The sequence below is a fragment of the Dermacentor variabilis genome, chromosome 11 (genome assembly GCF_050947875.1).
Source record: "Dermacentor variabilis isolate Ectoservices chromosome 11, ASM5094787v1, whole genome shotgun sequence".
Lineage (NCBI taxonomy): Eukaryota > Metazoa > Arthropoda > Arachnida > Ixodida > Ixodidae > Dermacentor > Dermacentor variabilis.
The window spans coordinates 17751128-17767698 of NC_134578.1; the positions used below are offsets into that span (position 1 = coordinate 17751128).

Below are 16571 nucleotides of genomic sequence, written 5' to 3' on the forward strand. Positions count from 1 at the left end.
GCCCTCTCGGGAAGGTTTATGTGCAAAAATGAATGCGACCTGTATTACACAGAACAGCTTGTTTTCTCTCTCCTCTCCTTTGTGATGGAAAGGCATGGACACACTCACGACGCCATCTTTATCGTTATTTGCCCTTACCCTCAAGTGCGGAGGTAAGGGTGAGATTAAAATTGGCTTCCGAAAATTGGTCAGAGTGAGAGTGAGGAAGGGGGATAGTGACGACGTGAGGCAAATTGAGCAAGGAGCGATTCCTATTGCTGAAGTGCAAAGAACTTGCTTAAATCCTATACGTGTTGGGTTCTGGGTCAAAAGTTTTGGAGCGCACTGGCAGGAAATCTGTCGAGCTCAGATGTACATCGAAGGCAATTTATTTATTTATTTATTTTGTGGCGAAGAAGATCGGCAGGCTGAAAAGCCCCGTTGCCATCGCGCGGCTCGTACCCAGTTCTTTCGCTGGCTGCGCCCTACCTGCTGGTGCTGAGTTTGTCGCTGCTGCTCTACGAGCCGAATAAAACTCCCTTACAACCCCCCTTGGAAACGTGGCGCATACGGACGCACATTGTTGAGGACGTTCGGTTTAAGCAGGCGACAGTGACAGGCCACGTGTCCAGCACGGCCACAATAAAAACAAATCGAACGGTTATCTTCCGTGTGCCAATGGTCTTGAGGTCATGCATAGTGCACCAGTGGGCGGACTGGAGGGGATACGGGTGGGCGCAAAGGTGGGCTAAGGGGGCAGTAGGTCTGTGGCGCAGGCCTTATCGCGACCTCGGCGTACGTCAGGGGAGCGGCCGTCGGAGCCTGCTGGAGAGAAGGGGAAATGTGGTTGGCTACCTGCTCCTTGATGACATATCGGAGAGGGGCGCCAACGGAGTACTCGGCTGGCCGTGTGTTCACCTCTTCACGGACGAATTCCTTGATCTGTAGCAGCAGCGAAGTGTTATCCGGGGCAGCAGACAAGCTCGACATTGAAGTGGCCTGAGCCGTAGATTGGCGGGTGGCTACGCGTTGTTTGCGCAGTTCGTTGAAGCTTTGACAGAGACTGACGAGTTCATAGACTGTCGGCGGATTTTTCGCGAACAGCATCTGGAAGGTGTCGTCTTCAATGCCTTTTAAGATATTGCGGATCTCCTCGGCATCAGCCATTGTGACGTCAACGCGGTTGCAGAGGTCGACAACATCTTCTATATAGCTGGTAAATGTCTCCCCGCACTGTTGCGCACGGCCACGCAAACGTTGTTCGGCGCGAAGCTTGCGAACCGCGGGGCGCCCAAATACCTCTGTCACGTTAGCCTTGAAGGCCGTCCACGTCGTCAGATCACGTTCGTGGTTGCCGTGCCACACGCTGGCGACACCGCTCAAATAAAACGACACGTAATTCAGTTTTTTGGTGTTGTCCGAGTGGTTGTGGATGCTCACCCGGTCGTAGTCAGCGAGCCAGTCTTCTACGTCCATGGTCTTCCGTGCCACTGAAGATGGGTGGGTCGCGTTGACGCAACGGGCCAGGGCAGACCACGGTAGTCACCGGGGCAGCGGGTTGTGGTTGTGGTGGTCCTTCTTTCGGCATTACGAAGACGGGCTGCAGTGTCCGATTACGAAGTTCCAGAATTCCGGTTGTACCCTGCACCTCCACCATTTGTAAGGGGGGTTTATTCGGCTCGTAGAGAAGCAGCGACAAAGTCAGCACCAGCAGGTAGGGCGCAGCCAGCGAACGAACTGGGTACGAGCAACGCGATGGCAACGGGGCTTTTTAGCCTGCCGATCTTCTTCGTCCCAATTTATTTATTTTTACCCTCAAGACACACAAGTACATTACAAAGGTGTTGTGTGAAAAGCGTGCATATATAAAGGAAAACAGGCAATATCTACAGGCAATAAGTTGATAGCATGGGGATGAACAATTCGTATGTATAAGTGATACAGAAGAAAACACAAGCAAGGGAGAAATGCACATAAAACAAAATAGGTACCTATAAGGAATACATAAGAAAATATATGAAGGCGTAGAATACACGCACGACTACAAATAAAACAGCAACAACATTACAGAGTGGTTGCAGACCTGCTAATCAAAGTGTTAATAATCCATTTTTGAATTGTGTGGGGTAACTGGTCCTGGTTGCAGGCCCTCAAAGCTGGTTCGGGTCTCTTGCAGTCATTGATAAAAATGGGAGTAAGTACGTAATCTTGTTACTTTTGGGTATGCTGACCTTCTGAGGGTGAATAACACTCGCAGATACAAATCATGCGGTGTGGATACACAAAGAAAACAAACATGGTTTATGATAATATATCCTGTGGTAACTTCTTTCGTTATTTCTTTCTTAAATATATATCATAAGCTCCGAGTGCTTGAATAGAACTCCCCGCTAACGCCTGAGTGACCGCATTTTAGCTTTTGGTTTTTCGCAGTAATTTGTAAATGACCTGTAACCCTTGTAACTAACTGCAGTCATAATGGACTGTTGATCTTAGCTGCAGTAAAACTTAACGATTGGAACATCAATGAAAGTGGGAACAGTCACGGTGACATTCTGGCGTCACTCCCACATCTTTTTTCTGAGTGATTTCCGCAGATAAGAGCACTCTTTTATCAGAAATAAATGTTATGAAATTCATGTTTCATTGTTCTGATTAGAGAGGCAAAAGCTTTAGGTTTGATGCTTTTCAGGCATTTGAAGCGTTTGCTGACCTAGTGAGGGTAACATCAAACAGAAGAAAAAAATAAGCGATGTTAATACAGCTAGAACTCGACTACACAACAACGAAAACTGATTTGTTTTTATCCTAGGCTGGGCATGGAAACGACGGTCGAGGGTTTTTATTCATAGTAAACATGCGAGTTAAGCGCTTTAGCGTAACCTGTGTAGATTCACCTTGTTGGGCTGATTGGCTTGAATAAGCGCAATAGGGTAGTTGGTTAGTATAACAGGAAGCTCATTGGCATCTTATCACACTTTCTAGCAAGCTCCCCGTTTTTAAATTCGGTAGAACGGGTGAAACTTTCTGCATAAAAAACAAAACAGAAACGTATCAAGCGATTGAATGCGTCAACAACTCAGCATTCAGTTTCCACCGTAGTCAACTATCTTTACATATTGTATTAAAATATAACGTCAAGCTTCATGCCATTAACAAACGTACTTATATGACTGGACAAGCACTTAATCCTGGTTTTTTTAGTGCTTGCGAATGATTACAATGTATGAGGCTTGCCTTCCCAGAACTGCGTCGTTCGTACAGTTTCTGGTGGGATCCGGTGGCTTCTGCTACCACGCAGGCTCACGCAGGCTTACACAAATGCCAGCGAAATGTGGTAGTTACAGGCAATATTGTTTCACTTTGCCTTCCTACCGTAATGCAGCCATTGGGTCAGAAATCCCAGACGTGATCTCATGCGCGGCAGGAGACACACAAGTTACTGAGCCACCACGGCTGACATGCATGCCGGTGAAATGGTCCCGTTAAACGCTGCCCTGAGACGAGGCAGTGCCACATGTCTGGTGGTGTGGTGTGGAGTTACGAACGAATTCTTATTTTCAGAAGGACGACATCTCGCGTGATTTCGCCCTTATAAGTACAACAATTCAGTAATTTGCTGGTGTCTGGACTCTCGTTTCTTTTTTTCTTCTTTCACAATCGTCAAACGAACAGTGGTTCTCAAGTGAACAGTACCGCGATTTCTGGCTGAAAAATCTAGATACTTATGAGGGCAGTCGCGACAGAAACTGCCCTAGCGGGCGAAAGTCTCTAGCAGAACACCACGCAAGCTTAGCGCACATCAGTACGAACTGCTGAACATTGAGCATGCCAGAACAGGATCTTCTATGAGTGCATTTACCGAGCAGATTTCGTTCCTGAGACACATAGGCAAAGTAATGTGGCATGATTCGACAAGTTAAATGGCACGGCAGGCAATCATATTTGTCAGCTGGTGAGTAAATGGTTTATGTAGGATTGTAGCAAACCGGGAGTAAGAGAAAAATGCTAGTCTTTTCAACGTGAGGGTAAGCGCGAGGAAAAGCGGGCAAACATTTCATAGGTGAGGGCCCAGGAGGGAGGGTGAAGGCGAGGTGAAGACGTGACTTGTGTTGTGAGGAAGGAAAACAAGAAATCAGGGCATTTGGCCCACCTCTGACGATGGATGAATGTACCAGGTGCTAACTACATGCTCTCATGAAGCAGTTTCTTGCAAGCCGCAGCGCAAATTTTGCAAAGACGCGTGGTTCGATGGAAGTGGCAAGTTTGCACTCCTGTTCAGAGTTGACCCATTCCTGCAGTTTTCACCGACTCAAAAGATTGACCGCATGTTCCACACGCTCCTGTACCATGTATCATATACGCTTCGATGTAGACTGCACGCGTCGCTCCTTGCGTCGCATCAAAAGATGGACGTGTCCACATCGTAGTTAACGTGACAATTCCGACGCTTCAGTGAAGCATATTATCACACAATGTCGTCAATATAACAAGCGGTGGATACACCTGCGTGACTATTTGAACATCTTTGACAGATGTCCTCCAACAGCGAGCAAACTGCTCGGGCCGTGGTCATGCCCCGATAATCGGAGGCGCGCCGCGAGTTTGCTTCGCAATTTTTGAATGAAAGCCCCCTAACCCCAAACTCGACAGTACCCAAGCGGTAGACTGGAGGCAGCTACAAACAAAGACCTTCCCCAACTCCGTCCATCTCAGGAGGATATATCCGGACATCTGCTCAGATGATAACTGCAAACTATGCAGCAGGGCTCACGCATCTCTCAGACACATTCTCTGGGAATGTGAGATTATATGCAAAGAAAGTGCAGTTTCCCCAGATGAAGCTACGGCGTGATGGACGGCCGCATTGCGCAGCTCAAACCTCGAAAATCAACTATGGGCCATCCAGCAAGCCCGTGAGGCGGCGAGGAGACAGGATCTCCGGACCTCCTCGGGGGCGGCCTAGGCCCTGGCCACGAATTTGCCGGATTGTTAATAAAGTTGTTACCACCACCACCAATTTTATGAACTGCCTACAAGTGACATTACGATTTTGTCTTCTCTGCATCGTGCTTCTTTTTCAATTAGGGGATCTCGAGAACGTGTTACCCTGTGTGCATGCATGCATGCATGCATGCATGCATGCATGTATGTATGTATGTATGTATGTATGTATGTATGTATGTATGTATGTATGTATGTATGTATGTATGTATGTATGTATGTATGTATGTATGTATGTATGTATGTATGTATGTATGTATGTATGTATGTATGTATGTATGTATGTATGTATGTATGTATGTATGTATGTATGTATGTATGTATGTATGTATGTATGTATGTATGTATGTATGTATGTATGTATGTATGTATGTATGTATGTATGTATGTATGTATGTATGTATGTATGTATGTATGTATGTATGTATGTATGTATGTATGTATGTATGTATGTATGTATGTATGTATGTATGTATGTATGTATGTATGTATGTATGTATGTATGTATGTATGTATGTATGTATGTATGTATGTATGTATGTATGTATGTATGTATGTATGTATGTATGTATGTATGTATGTATGTATGTATGTATGTATGTATGTATGTATGTATGTATGTATGTATGTATGTATGTATGTATGTATGTATGTATGTATGTATGTATGTATGTATGTATGTATGTATGTATGTATGTATGTATGTATGTATGTATGTGTGCGTGAAGAGACTTGTGTGGACCCTTTCGTTCTATTGTAATAGACAACCGTCGATAGTTATCGTCTCATGTTTCTAGATATAAAAAAAAATTACCGACGATTACGTTACTTCCTAATGCGAAATTTGAGCACAGCAAATAAGCTGTTTCACCTTTTGGATAGATTGAGGCAAAGAAATCGAGCAACACATGTATGCGCTATCACAGAATTTTTTTTTATTTTTCACACGTATTCCTTTAACAAAGACTCCACTAACAGTTCTTGACAGTCATGAAGGAAGCTTTGTGGTCGGAGAAATAGACTGATATATGTTCGACTTGGTACACCAATGCTTGATTCTCAAAGACGAGATCTATACAAGTGCCTCGCGAGGATGTCACAGCCGTGGGGGAAGCAGAGGCTAAGCGCCGCCGCCGAGAAGACCCTGCCGTTCGCGCCGCCGAAGCGGAGGCTCATTGCCGCCGTCGAGAGCAACCAGCAGTAAGCGAGGCTGAAGCAGAAGCTCATCGCCGCCGCCGAGAAGACCCTGCAGTTCGCGCCGCCGAAGCGGAGGCTCATCGCCGCCGTCGAGAGCAACCAGCAGTAAGCGGAAGCGGAGGGGGGCGGCGTGTACACCCAGCGGCAAACGATGGGGGCAGAAGCGCGCGCAGCAAGCGGACAACACGATAAAGGGAGGAGGGAAGAGATAGCAGCGACTGACTGATGCCTTTGACTGATACTCTTTCTGCATGGCGGCGACGGTGTTCTATGCAGTCACGTTATCTTGACTCTCTAGCGGCGTCAGCGGCATCCAGCGGTATCAGTCGGTCGCTGCTAGCGCTGGGGGGATGAAAGGGGGGCGGAGCTGGTTACGAGGCCGACGCCGACGACGACGCCGACGACGACGCGAAACCCAGGAACGGACGCCAAAGAGCTGCGCTCTAAAAAAGAGGCACTGACTATGCAGCTGGCTCTAATGCACGTATAATTTGTGTGCTTGTGGTTTGTGTTTCTATCTGTAGTGCACGTTGATACTTTTCTCTTCACTGTGTTCTTAATTTATTTATTGTTGTCACCTGTGTAGTGCTTTTGGGTTTACGGGGTAGCCGACCCCAAAGAGAGTCAAGAGACGTGTCCTAACTTCCGCTTTTTCTACATGTAAAATCAAGGATGATCATCATCAAGGGCAACGTCAACAAAGGGAACCTTTATCTCTCGAGGACAGCAACTTTCCAGCTCGGGCTTGGCAAAACACTTGAGAAGCATTTCCAGCTCCGCAAAAAGAGAAAAAGAAAAAGAAAAAAAAAAGGTCCTCGCGGATGTGTGCACACATGTCACACACGAGGAACGTGCGGTCGACCTTCCTGGCTGCACACACTATTAATGTCGTTAATGTCTTGAATATATGAACGATCGATCACCGATAGTTGAAAGGCTAAAACGTAGCATGTCAGTTTCACAAGCACGAGATGACGAAAAAAATAGTTTGGAAGCGCAAAACTGCAAGCACCGACCCGCAGAAGCCTCGATCTATTTATTTAAAATAGATATTTTTATTTCAAATATTTAAAAAAGCTAGCGCATGCAGCATTCGTAACGCAAGAGCAGACGACATTTTGCACGTCGTTTGGATTCCATTGGCAGAAGCCGCTTGGGCTACAGATCCCCTGCTGAATATATTTACATTTAGAGCCACTCAAATGTTTATTATTTGAACGAACTGTAGAGGTCATGAGTCCCTAAGTATCCCCAACAACGTTGCAGGATGGTAGAATTGGTTGTTGTGTAACGTGTGCAACAAAGCCACGCGTTTTGTACATATATAGACAAACAGGCGAGACTCGTCTGCATTGACAAAAGGCGCGCGTGAAGCATCAGAAGGTCCGCAGGATGCATTTCTTCCACTGCCTTGTTCTCTTGGCATTTCCCGTGAACGGTAAGGCCATTTATCCGGTAATGCCGGTGTTTGATTTCCGCATTACTTGATTCTGTTACATTTTAGGCAATTTCAGCTCCTCCTTGCGTCTGTCAGAGCGTTGTAACCAACGGAATTAATGGAAATCCCAGGTAGGGGAAACAGCCTACGCGCAAAGGTCCAAAAGCAAGCCGTACACTTTACCTGTTGTAAGCTGCGCTCAAGATGGACGATGGCCGGCGCAGGAAAGATTACACCAATCCAACGCATCTATTTCGTGAGGCGGTTAATATCGGATGTACCAATAAGTTTTGATGCGTACACGCACATTTTCATCGCATACGACGTGTGTTCTGACGCAATGTTCTTTTTAAATTTTAATGCTCAGCTTCATTCACAAGATTTTGCGAAACGCAAGCACCAATTCTTGCGGGTGTACACTTTGAGACACAGACGCAGCGACTTCATGACGACAGAGGCAATCGATATTCGATGCTTGTCAAAGGGAAAGTGGCGAGGAAAGGTCTATGCTTAAAGTCGGCTTCTTACAGTCACAAAACCAACTTTCTCTCTCAAATGCAACAAGAGGAAACTCTCGAGAAGAAGCTTTAGCTCGGGCCAACCTACGATGCCGCCTACTCAAAGACACGTAAAACGCAGAAATTCTTTTCTGAGATAACCCCTGGGCCAATTTTAATAACATTTGCTGCATTTGAAAAAGAAAGCTAAATTGTAGTAAGTGCAGCACGCAAAATATTTGTTCACGACCAGAATTTTTCATAGAAATTGCCGAAAATGGGCATGATAACCGAAAATACAAGTGGAAAATTTACAAAAACAGATAACGTAGTTCTGTAAGTAAATCTGTTAGAGAATGTAAAGCGGACGAATTTGGTATAATAATTTAGAACTTACATAGATTTGTTATACTGTTTACAACGGTTTTGCAAAACTCGTATTCACAAATTAGTAATATGTTTCGCAGGGGTGTTTGCTACACCAAAAATGTCCGCTTTATTTCTATTATTATTTGCAGATTACAAGATTGTACAATAATTTTTCAGTGCGAGCTGGAGATATGCAAACTTCATAGTTTCGTTTTCTAACATTTTGCAGTGTTACGCAATTTTTAGAAAAAACATCGGCGACCTAGAAAAACAAACCCGAGGGCACCTAAGCACTCATGAGTTTTGAATGCGAAAGCACTAATGTGTAATTAGACATCTCAGAGCGGTCCTTCGAGTTTTGCGCTCCGAGTAACGTTTTCGATTTTTGCTGCGCAGTATGTTATCGAGTTTTGCAGATCCGCTCTTGTCTCAAGGCATCAGATCGACGTATCGGCATTTCGCGTTTTTTCTGTGTGTGTGAAGTGATTTTAAAAAGAATGGAAGAGATAAGTGCGGTGCCGTAACTGTCTCTCACAGGAGAGAGAGAGAGAGAGAGAGAAGGAGATTCTTGAATATGGGAAGGAAAGGTTGGGGTAAAGTGCAGCGCAGTAACTGTCTCTCAGCAGAGGACACCTCAACCGCGCTGCACAGGGGGTAGGGAATGAAAGTAGGGGGAGAGAAAGAGCACCATAAACAGCAGCACGCCACAGGAGGACACCTCAACAGCACTGCACGGGGAAAGGGGTGTGGGGAGAAAAAGATGAAGAGCCTTCGTGTGCTCGGGTACGTGGTGTGGCAACGCACCGAACGCCTGCTAACGCAGACCCACCTGCGGGGCGTTTTTTTTCCCGCTAAATGTTCACTACGTCCCCTGGGCTCATCGTCGCCACCCGACGACGCTCCGCCTAGCGTTTTCGAGCCAACAGACACTCGCGTTCTGAGTCCCACTTTCCTGCACATCGAAGCCGCTCTGCGTCGCGTCGCCGCATCTGTTCCATAGAGGCGCACTGGCGCCGCGGCGATGCCCTCTCCCCTCGCGCAACACCTGGCGTGCTATTGTGGTGCAGCAGGTGTAGCTATTCACCCACTTTGCTACGTCGAGATGCCCACGTGACGTGACGCCGCAGCCAATGGGAATTTAGGTGCCGCTTCGCTGCTACAGACGACACCGGCTATTTCGCTCAACGGGCTATTTAATGCTTTCGCATCAAAAAAAGCTCGCGTGCAGTGGTGACTAGAGTTGAAAATTTTCTTTTAAATGCAACGAACCTGATCAAATTAATTCGGTGCAGTAGTTGCCGAAAGAAATCTACGCTCCCGTGTGTTTAGCTAGGAGCTCCCAAGCTAAAGTTTCATCTTAAGCCAGTGTTGATGGCATGATTGCTGTACTCACATGACCTTGCAAAATATCTTTTCTTTGTTGAACGGCTGCTGTATCGAGCCGTTGTCTTCTTTTCTGTCTGTCATCCTCACAAGGTGGCGGTTTGCTTACAATAGAAGGAGTAAAACTTGACCGCTTCACCATCCTCCTGCGTTTGCTTTATACGTTAATAATGCTAGAACTCTGGAGCCGAATTCACAAGCTTTTCGCGCGTGAGTGCCATTTCCTATAACGCTGGACGCCTTCGGTAATAGTTTGTCCGACATCACAACAGGCAAATATTTGTTCTGACGTACATTTCTGGCATAAGAACTGTTTAGTGAATACGGGTCCTTGGGCCGTACTCGCAAAGAAGTTTCGATATTAAATGTTCGTAAGAGCAGAAGCCAGCGAATCGTCATGTTGGATATATCGTTACCGAAGGCAGCCGGTCAAATGCAAACAAAGTTATGAAGAAACAAAGCCTTGTGAATTTCGTCACTGTTTCTTGTGAGTTAGATACGTAACTTGTGCGCTATATTTCCGTGCAAGCTTGGAGAAATACTTGGTTTTTCAAACAAATAATAACACCGTTAGAAAAAAACCTAATAAATGAGTGCTACCTTAAGCTACAAGGGCACCTTGCGCTAAATCTCGTGATCGTTTTTCAGTGGGAAATCTCATTTCGCATAAGAACTTACGAATTCCCAAATACAAATGAGTGAAATTGTATTTAATAATTTTTATCTATCAATAGTTTCGCCAGAGTCACTTACTTAAGAACACCACTTTCTTGGTTGCGCAGTATCCAGCACGAACAAAAAAGAAAAGCGCGGCGACGAAGGGACGGAATTCTTTACGAGCAACTGGCGGAAAGAAACTGCTATAAAATCTGCTTAAAATCGTCGGGTTCGTCTAGCCTTCGCAGCTGCACGCCTAGCACACGCTATGAGACTTGTGACGCTATGCTGACCCGGTACACCTTTCATTACAGGGGCGCAGAGGCCCAAGCTTGTCTATCCTCGGCTCCTCGAGGAACGGTCTGTGGACAGAACTATGATGATGCGCGTGCACGAAGAGTTGACCTTAAACTTGAGGAAAGCGTCAGTGGCAGCTCCCACTCTGCGTCTCCTTACGGAGGAAAATAGAAAGACCGTCACGTACTTCGTAAGTAACGAAAGAACTTGGATATTATAATCTCTCTCTCTCTCTCTCTCTATATATATATATATATATATATATATATATATATATATATATATATATATATAGCTGGTGATGCGTTCCTCATACCATTCGGTCACCACATCTCTACAGGGCTCACGATAGCTGAACCTGGTCAAACCTGCGAGAAGGGCAGCTGAGGCCCCTGGACTCCCAGACCGAGGGGACCACGCACTGCACAGCACAAGAGCTACCTGTGCTCCTGTGCTCTTTTCCATAAACTCTCTCAAGATCGCTCGCAGTCTGGTGAAGTTTCACGATAGAAGTGCGCTAGTCACGGCGTTTGCAATAATCTGATTTTAACGTCACTTATAGTCCGGCAAGAATCATCAAGATACCGACGCTCTCTCTCGCTGCCTCCTGATCTGCTCTTCACGGGGCCACGCGACTATGCCTTCACTCAGGTTGTTACCATTAGCGCCCATCAACACGTGGTGCCCTCCGACCGCTGCACTGGGTTCGCCTCTTATCAACGTTCTGGCCCATACTGCCACCGAATTACACAACGAATATGCGGAACTTCACGTCCGCGTAATGCCAGGATTCGACGCCAGCTGAAGCAGTTTAAGCTCGAGAACCATGTACTGCATCATTACATTTACCATTCTGATGGACACCGTCCGGTTCCGGTTCTTCCTTATTCGCTGCGCATACAGGTCCTCGAAGTCTTCCACGACGACCCTTCTCCTTGCCACTTAAGTTTTAACAATACCTACAACCGGATCAAGAGCCGTTTTTCTGGCCTCGCCTTTGTACATTTGTGAGTGGATACATCGCTTCTTGCGCGCTTTGCGAACTGCCCAAGCGACCAAGCCTAGCCTGCTACAACCCATTACATGTCCGGGGACACCTTTGGCATCATTATAATATAGCGCTCTGTGGTGTGTGTTTCCCTTCTATGTGTCTCGTCAAAATGTTGTGCAATCCAACCTCTAGTATGCTACACCAGCATGTCCAGTCTTCTACCTTGATTAGAATAGACCTCTTCGGACCTCTTTCTATCACGCCGACCGCACCTCGATGGATTGTGACAGCTGTAGACCACCTTACACGCTGTGCAGAGACCGCTCCTTTACGCTCTAGCTCTGCGTCAGGCGTCGCCACCTTCTTTCGGGAAGCCATCGTGTTACGTCATGGAGCACCACGCGTCCTGTGTAGCAACGGAGGCAAGACGTTTTTGTCGACAATTCTCGAAGAATTGCTCGGAACCTGTCACAAAGTTCATAATATGACACTATGCTTACAACTCACGAAAAAACGGCTTGACAGAGAGATTTCATCGTACATTAGTTGATATGACATCCATGTATATGGGACCAGACCACAACAACGGGGACACAATTCTTTCATTTGTGACGTTTGCTCATAACATCGCTGTTGAACGAACTGCCGGGTACTCCCCTTTCTACCTCGTTTACGGCCGTTGGCCGACATCAAAGCTTGATTCCTCTTTCTTTAATGTCTCTAGATCCTTGGCACCTGCGTCCATACATTTTGTCGCCAGAGTTGACAAATGTAGACAACCTGCTCGAGCAAATGCCAACAAGATGGCAAGCATCATTATGACAGCGTGCACTCACCGCGACATTTACTTCCGTCCTGGAGATGAGGTGCTGCTCTGGACACCCGTTCGAACCGCAGGATTGTGTGAGAAGTTCGTCTTGCTTTTTCTAGGGCCCTGCATCATGGCAGAACAAACCTCCCCTGTGAACTACCGTGCCACTCCCGTTGAAGTGCCTTCCGATCGTCATCACCGCTCGAAGCCGCAATAGTGGGTGACACACACACGCACACACGCACACCCTTCTAAACTATTGTATTCTAAAATTTTGTAGAACAATGTATACAAACACGTATACATTTAGCAGTATCCACAAGGAATTGATATGAGATATATGAGTTGGAAAGACGCAGCCAGTGGAATGCAGGGAAGAGGGGTAACGTGTTAGCATAGAGTATGCGAGGGATCGCCGCTGCCATAAGAGTGTTTCTATTGTTCTTTGCTTGAAGTTACTGCAACTCTCGTTGCAGTAACTTATGTGACTATATATATACATACCCGCTCGAGTATATCAATATTAAAAACTGTTTGAATATATGTTTATGCATTTTCGAATATTACCTTTCGTTTTTCTTTTTAGCCTAATTCATGCGCCTAGTCGTGCTAGCAAGTTAAGTGTATGTTTTCCACGTAAATAAGTATGCACTAAAAGCGCACTGGATAATCATTGCAGTATAACGGCGAAGAAATCGAGAGAGACCTCTACGAAGACCCAGATAAGATTGCTACAGTAACTGTAACAAGAGACCATGCCGGCGTCCTCGTGGTGCGTATGGATGACAGCTTCACTTCTCATTTCGTGCAGTGTTTTAAAATACTGTAGTAATGTTATGTGTCCGAGTTTTGCTCGTCGGTAATCATTTTTATAGCTGCCAGTCTCGAGTGAGTCCGTCCCTTTTGGATCATTTTAGAGGCGCCCAGTGCTACATAATTTGTATTTAATAAATTTAGTTATGGTGCCTTTACGTGCCACAGCCCCGATTTGTTTATGAGGCACGCCGTAGTGGGGAACACGGGATTAATTTTGACCACCAGGGGACCTTTTTACCGTGCCTCCAAAGCACGAGACAAGGTGGTTTTGCATTGCCCCCATCGGAATGCGGCCGCCGCGGCCGGGCTTCGATCCCGCGACCTCGTGCTTATCACCACAACACCATAACCGCGAAGTCACCGCGGCGGGCTATGTATACGATGCAAAGTGCTTAAAACAACGCAACACTGGATCAATCAGCAAACTCAGTATCGGGAGTTGTGGGGTTATGCATGTATAGAGGTGCCTACCTTGCGATTCTTTAATCTTTTGCCTCCTATAGAAAGGGCTCGTCGGCCCGAAGCATAGAATTGAACCAATGCCATTCAGGGAAAGATCAGAAGATGGTCTCGTTCCTCACGCAATTCACGAAATTGAGTTTGATGAAATGATGGACAAGACAGTGAGACCCAGCGACGAAGGTGAGAAAAACTGCCGCAAGACATAAATTGTTCAGTAGAACGCACAACATTAGGATTCTTGTCTCAAGACGTGCTTGAGAGCGCTATTTTTGACAGACCACACACATTATGCTACCAGAAGAGTCCGAATAACTAAACGCGCACCCGTACATTAACCACAATCCCAAGTCTTCAGGCAAAGTAAAGGATCTGAGTGTACATGGCTACCTGGGAAACTTGCCTACTTTCTCGGGCACAGTGCACACAGGTAAAGAGCACAGCAAAGTGAAGAAAACCGACGTATACGTCGCAGAACCAACGTATTCTGCCTCTACATCGCGTAAACGTAAGCATTGAATAAGGTAGCGTAGCACATTAGTTTTGCACTGTGTGTGTGGACACACCCTCATCCTCACTTTAGAAATTTGGCCGATGAAGAAAAACTTTGCCCACGACAACAACCGGAGATGGAACACACAACTCTGCGTCAATGTGCAGAAGGAAGCCGGACTGTTTCACAACTGAGCTACCCTTATTGCGATAGTAATTGTGCGGACTATCGAGGCACGTTCACTCCGTCACCGTTGGCGCCATTATCCTGGCGCTGTCCGCCATCGACGACGGTCTCCACAGACGGGGAGTGCGTTTGACTGCAAAAACGCCGAAGCGAAGTGAACGCACCCTGAACGCTGCGTTCACATGCCTACATAGGTGATGATATCATAAAAAGCCAACAGACACTGACACCAAGGACAACATAGGGGAAATTACTTGTGCTTAACAAATGAAATAAAGAAACGATAAATTAATGAAAATAAAAGTGGATGAAAAAACAAATTGCCGCAGGGCGGGGGGGGGGGGGTGAACGCTCCCACAACCTTGGATCAAAAAACAACGTGCCGCAGGTGGGGAATTATCCCACAACCTTCACATGTTGTGGGATCGTTCCCTACCTGCGGCAAGTTTTTTTCATCCACTTTCGTTTCCATTAATGTATTGTTTCCTTATTTCAATTATTAAGCACCAGGAATTTCCCCTATGTTGTCCTTGATGTTAGTATTTGTTGGCTTCTTATATGACTAATAAAAATCGGGCCCCTCGGTTAACCCCCTTTCTTCTCGTTTATATAGGTGGTGGAGTGAGGACAGCGTTCTCATAGAGTTTCCTACAATAACTATAAGTGAAGGGAACTATGGCGCTGCGGTCGTTCAGCCATCACGGGAATGATAGTGTGTGGATTTGTCCGATGTTAGGGCTTGTTGCTTGAGACGTTCTTGTGGCTTTATTTATTACTCTTTGTCTGCCTTCATTGTTCTAACTTTCAAAGGAATCTATACTTTTCCAAATGCAGAATACTCTGTGAACACACATAATCGCTACTAACTGCCACGCTTCAGCCTGTCGTGGTGACCACATCGAAATGCGCTAAGCGCCTGAATGCGCTCGCTTACCCACGAGAATTTCATAAAGGTTTTCTGTGCCACTTGTCGATGCGTGCGTCCATGGCGTAACGATTTCACTATTGGTCTTCTATGCTAGGAGCCCTGTGTTCGAATCTTGCAGTCCGACAATTTTCTAAACGTTACATATTTGAACACTGTCCGACGGCAGAGTTCGAGCACTGAACAACAACGCCCGAGGATTCGAAGTGAAAGGCTGAAGCTGGTGATCACTGTGAATGCTTCGCCCTTCGGGTGAAACTACCACATGTTTTAAATGCGTGGAAGATAAATGCTAAGCACAAACATAATTTCAAAAACAGCGAAGCTTGAACACGAAACAGCTAAAAGTCGGGTAAGCATACGCATGAGTTCCGCCTCAGAATCAAAGATGGGGACTACTCCTGAGCAGTGTGCACGCTCATTGTACGGAGTGGCCGCTTTTAAGTTTGCCGAAATATTTAGAAACTGCCTGTTGCAGGTAACACAATTCTAGGCCTTGAGTTGAATTATTCAGAGAGCCGAGCATTACTTGCACGAAAAACAAAACACGTATTCGACTAATTTAAAAACATTCATTGATTACCTTTTTAACATGAATCACTTTACGGCATACATTGCAATTTACGAATTCTAGCCGCTGAGTTGGCAAGACGTATCTACTTGGAATGAATTTCTAGAACGACATAAGTTTGGAGATATGCGCCATCAAAGTTGCCGTAAAAATGCACTGTTGTTCAACTTAATATTTTGGCGAAAACGATCCCTAATGCATTTAAGCACAAAAGTAACTGGAACAAAAAATGACAGAAAGTTGGGCGAGTTGGTACGGTAACTGTAACTCACATGTATTTTATCCCGCACTTTGAAAAATAATATCTGCAAACTGGTGTCGTCCTGGAAATTAATTTCTACTGGACGCGTCCTGCACACTCACTGGCGACAATTCGTAAATTGCAATATCTTTCGCAAAAATAAAAAACTAGGCAGCTAATTAGCGAATTTTTATGAATTGGTGAATATGCCTTTTCGTTTCTCATGCAAGCAAGGCCCGCTTCTTCGAATAAAGCAA

The 16571-nt window shown here is 45.8% G+C and overlaps 1 protein-coding gene across 2 annotated transcripts in view; it reads left to right on the plus strand.

Moving 5' to 3' along the window:
- The first annotated feature begins 7549 nt into the window (after positions 1 to 7549).
- Positions 7550 to 16571, plus strand: part of LOC142564967 (venom metalloproteinase BumaMPs1-like) — a 32067-nt gene continuing 23045 nt past the window's right edge. For both annotated transcript variants that reach the window (XM_075676190.1, XM_075676191.1), the window contains exons 1-4: positions 7550 to 7618; positions 10839 to 11011; positions 13303 to 13395; positions 13943 to 14081. In XM_075676190.1, coding sequence (XP_075532305.1) covers positions 7573 to 7618; positions 10839 to 11011; positions 13303 to 13395; positions 13943 to 14081 — 451 coding nt within the window. In that variant the 5' untranslated portion in view covers positions 7550 to 7572. The remainder of the gene's footprint in view (positions 7619 to 10838; positions 11012 to 13302; positions 13396 to 13942; positions 14082 to 16571) is intronic.